Source organism: Myotis brandtii, unplaced genomic scaffold (assembly GCF_000412655.1).
Source record: "Myotis brandtii unplaced genomic scaffold, ASM41265v1 scaffold116, whole genome shotgun sequence".
NCBI lineage: Eukaryota > Metazoa > Chordata > Mammalia > Chiroptera > Vespertilionidae > Myotis > Myotis brandtii.
In genome coordinates, this window is record NW_005354010.1 from 3,249,928 (window position 1) to 3,254,637 (window position 4,710).

Here is a 4,710-nt window from a genome sequence, read left to right on the forward strand (position 1 = left end):
GTCAGTGTGTGTCATAGTGACCAGTCATTCCCAGTCTTTCTGCTGTTAGGGTGAGTTTGCATATTACCCTTTTATTATATAGGATAGAGGCCTGGTGCAGGGATGGGGGCCGGCTGGTTTGCCCTTCAGGGTTGGGGTCCCCACTGGGGTGCCACTTGGTGCCTGGCCAGCCTGGGTGAGGAGCTGATGGCTGTTTGCAGCTGGTCATACCCCCACCTGTCCCCACTGGAGTGCCTGGCCAGCCTGGGTGAGGAGCTGATGGCTGTTTGCAGCTGGTCACACCCCTTCAGTGTGGGAATCCCCACTGGGGTGCCTGGCCAGTCTGGGTGAGGGGCTGAGGGCTGTTTTCAGGCTGGCCAAGCCTCCCCGGCGACGGAAGCTCCCAGCCTCTCCTTTTTTTCTTTTTTTTTCTGGGATTTATTTACCTTCTATAATTGAAACTTTGTAGCCTGGAGTGGAGCTCAGAGCCGTCCTGGGCTTGGCTTCCTCCATCACCAGGGGCAACCCAAGGCTCCAGCTCCATGGCCACGGCTGGCTGAAAGCAGGTATCTGGGGTTTGTTTACCTTCTATAATTGAAACTTTGTTGCTTTGAGTGGAGCTTAGAGCCGCTGCGGCAAGCGCGAAGCTTGGCTTCCTCCATCATTGAGGCAACCAAGCCTCCTGCTTGCTCCAGCTCCACGGCTGCCGGCCGCCATCTTGGTTGGGTTAATTTGCATATAGTCACTCTGATTGGTTGGTGGGCGTGGCCTAAGGCATAGAGAAGGTATGGTCAATTTGCATGTTTATATTTTATTAGTGTAGATTAAACTTGGAAAAGAGTTAGCCATTAACTTATACATAATAACCTCTCTGATACTTAAAAGTAGTGATGACTAAGTTGCCTTAACTTTCTTACCTTCATGCTTAACTGTCTAATATTAATAAGTGGAGCCTTGGCCACTGTGGTGCAAGCTCAATTCCAGGTCAAGGGCCCGTACGTGGATTATAGGTTCCATCCCCAGCCTGGTCAGGGTGAATTTGGGAGACAACCAATCAATGTGTCTCTCTCACATCAATATTTCTCTGTCTCTCTCTCTCTGTCCCTCTCTCTCTCTCTCTAAAAATCAATGGAAAATATATCTTTCAGTGAGGATTAACAAACAAACAAACAAACAAAAACATGTGGAAATAATTTGTTAAGAGGGAAATTGAAAGGAAGAATATAAATTAGGAATAAAAAAGATTATCAAATGAATGTGGAATTTTAGAAGTCCAAGTTGAAAAAGGACTAGAAATTAAAATATTATTAAAATTGTGCATTTTTGTTGTTTTCTTTCTTTTACCTTATTTACCCATTCCAAAAGAAGTATATGCCTTTTTTTTAATTTGGAAAATATGGTGTAATACAAAGAAAAGGGAAAAAATTCACTTTTCACAAAGGCATCTCTAAAGAACATCTCTAGAGAACCTTCTAGCCTTTTCTCTCTATTTCTTTTTGTACACGGTTGTACTTCCACCATATATACTCTTATCTAGTATTGTAGTATAAGCATTTTTTAAACACTAATAAAAATTTATGAGTGCATTAGTTGTCTATTGCTATATAACAAATCATGAACAACTTAAGAGCTTCCACCACAATACACATTTATTATCTCATGCAGTTTCTGCAGGCCAGGAATCTGAGACAGGTTTAGCTGGTGTTTCTAATTCAGAGTGTCAGATGAGTTTCTAGTCCAGATGTTGGCTGGGCCTGCAGGCTTCAGTGCGGCTGGAGTATCCACTTCTAAGATGAGTCACTTGTGGCTGTAGGCAAGAAGCCTCAGCTCATCACCACATGGGCCTCTCCATAGGGCCCCTTAAGTGTCTTCATGACTCGGCACTTGGCTTCTACCAGAGTGGGTGAGAGAGAGAGCAAGGTAAAACCCACAATGTCTCTTATCACAAACGCTCATTTCCATTTCCTGTTGCTTACACATCCCAGCCATATTCATTGTAGTGGGGACTCACAAGTGTGTGACAACAAAGACTTACAAAAGTGTGAACACCAGGGGGACTTCTGCAAGACTAGTTACCACAATAAAAATTTTTAATGGCTGCATGAATCCTATAATAGAGATCTCTATTAATTGTATTAACTGTTTATGTAAGGTTAGATATTACTTCCAATATTTCATTTTTATAAACAACTCTATCAAGCACTCTTGCAAATAAAAATGCCATGAGTACTTCAGATTATTTTCTTTGGATATGGTCTCAGAAGTGGGATCATTGAGTTATATAAAAAAAACTTTTACTTAATTTCCATTTTAAATTGGCTTCATAAGCAAATTAATATTTATATTGCTTATTTCCTTCAATGTATTTGGGATAAATTCTTTAAAATACCTATGCAGTGATTCACAACTACATGTTTATTTTCATTTAATGCATTCTATATGGTGTATATTTTAGGCAGATATTTTATGTCATATATAGATAATATTTTGATACTTACAGCATGTGGGTTTTTTCATTGTTATTTAACCATTTTATAGATCCTCCTGAGTTTGTTTGTTGCTGTTATTTTGGACAACTTAGAACTTGATGAAGATCTAAAGAAGCTTAAACAAGTAAGTAATATATGGGGGAATCTTAAAACATGTGCTTACAGGTAATATTAAAGCAGTTCAAACTTCAAAGTAAAAATATAGATTTTGAATAAATTACAGCAGTCTAAGTTGGCAAAATATTTTTGTTTAATTTTATTTGTTATCAGCAAAGGAAATTTTCTATTGCTCTATAATTATCCTAGGAACATTTTTACATTATTATTATGAGTAAGGGTAAGATTGATATAGTGTAGTAAATTGGACTTGGAGACTATTCTCCTTCTGCCATTAAATGAAGGTTGTCTGAAAATGAAATGCGTCAAAGCCAAGTTGCCTTTTTGCATAATTATATGCGATACTCTCGATCATCATAAAAATATTAAACATCAACTTGCCTTGCCTATAGATACTAAAAGAGGATTTAGTCTAGGTACCCATGGTGATTATAAAAAAATGGAATGAATAAATGATCAACTGTGCCCAGTTAAGTATGAAAACAGATTGGATGTTATGGCAATGAAAATTGTATCCCAAAAAAATGAAAATGAAAATGTATGAAGGTTATGTTATTGACGGCAGAAAGATTATAGGTATGATCAACCATTCTCATAGTTTCTGTTACATGGAGGATACTTTGCTTGAATATCTGGCTCTATGAAAGACCCTTTCAGAAGGGGAGTGGGTGGGAGAGAAGGACACTGGAACAGATATTCTTGCATTATCCTCCCCAACACTGCAAGAATTATAGAGATGCTACCAAAGAGTACCAAGTCTCTAAAACAAATCCTATTTAGATCTAGGAGGCACTCCACCTTCAGAATTTTCAAATTGCATCTGAGTTGTCTATTTTTAACAAAGCAGAGACATAATATATTTAAATTGTGTTGTTGCCATTTTCATATCTGAAAGTTACATTAAGGCATTTCATCTTACCACTCTTGTTTACATCTCCAAAGCCTATGTTTTAACTAAGGGTTGTCAATAAAGAAAAAAATGGATGTAAAGATGCCCATTTAAATAAACTATATGGCGCTTTGCTTTGAGTATATATCATTTGTTTTATCAAAGTATCACTGATATCTAGTAAGTTTTATTTAATCATTCACTAGGTATTCGTGATACTTTGTTTTTCTGGAAATTATATACTTCAAAGTTGATTATCCAATTGTGCTAGTCTACAATTTGGAGTATATTCTTTGAATATTTAGAGATATTTGAGCATTAGAAATCCAAATCATAAGTAAAATACCAAAATCCAATTGTATTAGTACTTTTCACACTGTTTTTAGCCGTAATTGAACTGAAATTACATTTCTATTAAATTCATCTATTAATTTTATACTTGACTAGTAGCCCGGTGCATGAAATTCATGCACATTGAAAGGGAATTAATTAGAGAAACGTAATTTGGACTCACTATCTAATATCAATAATATGTGAGTGTGAGGCAGTCCACGTTTCTGAAATTCAATGACATGAATTTTAGCTATTACCTTGCCAAATAAATGGAATTTACAGATATAATTTTAAAAAGCATTCAGATTAATATTAAAAACTCTGGCTACCAAGTCAGGTCTGTTTTCAACTTTTTGCCAGCATTGTAAATTGTTTGCAATATCTGCCCATTTGGGGTTGCATGTCATGGTTATAACGGGCTTGCCATGCCTCGTTATAATTGCCATAGCATCCTGCTGCATATTTGGACTACCCTCAAAAGATGATGGAAGTATTATCATTTTACCAATCTGCACATTGTCCTTTTCAGATCTAGATTTGAGATAATACATCAAACCACTATATTTTTCAACTCTCAACTTAGATTGGTTTGCTTTGATGAAATTATCCGATTGGCCTTCATTTTTTTAATATGAATCCACGACAAACTGTTGAGTTAATTTTCCTTCATTTAAAATAGAATTGAACGTGTCCCGCACAGAGAGATGAAATCCATAATACTGCATTTGTGTGACTCGTGTCCTTACGTTTTGTCTAGTATTATTGTAGATTACACTGTTGTCTCTGAGTCTTAATGCATAATCTGTTCCCCAGCCTTTTTCACCATGTGGGAAAAGAATAGGATATGTCATCGCATCTAATGTAGGAAACAGGATATTGATTTGTTTCATTTTAGTGGCATTT

The 4,710-nt window shown here is 36.9% G+C and overlaps 1 protein-coding gene across 4 annotated transcripts in view; it reads left to right on the top strand.

Moving 5' to 3' along the window:
• Window positions 1-4,710, top strand: part of NALCN (sodium leak channel, non selective) — a 298,496-nt gene that overhangs the window by 177,549 nt on the left and 116,237 nt on the right. For 3 of the 4 annotated variants that reach the window (XM_005858192.2, XM_005858191.2, XM_005858193.2), the window contains exon 15: window positions 2,518-2,592. The exons of the other annotated variant lie outside the window; for it this stretch is intronic. In XM_005858192.2, the coding sequence (XP_005858254.1) occupies window positions 2,518-2,592 (75 nt within the window). The remainder of the gene's footprint in view (window positions 1-2,517; window positions 2,593-4,710) is intronic. 4 annotated transcript variants of the gene reach the window in all.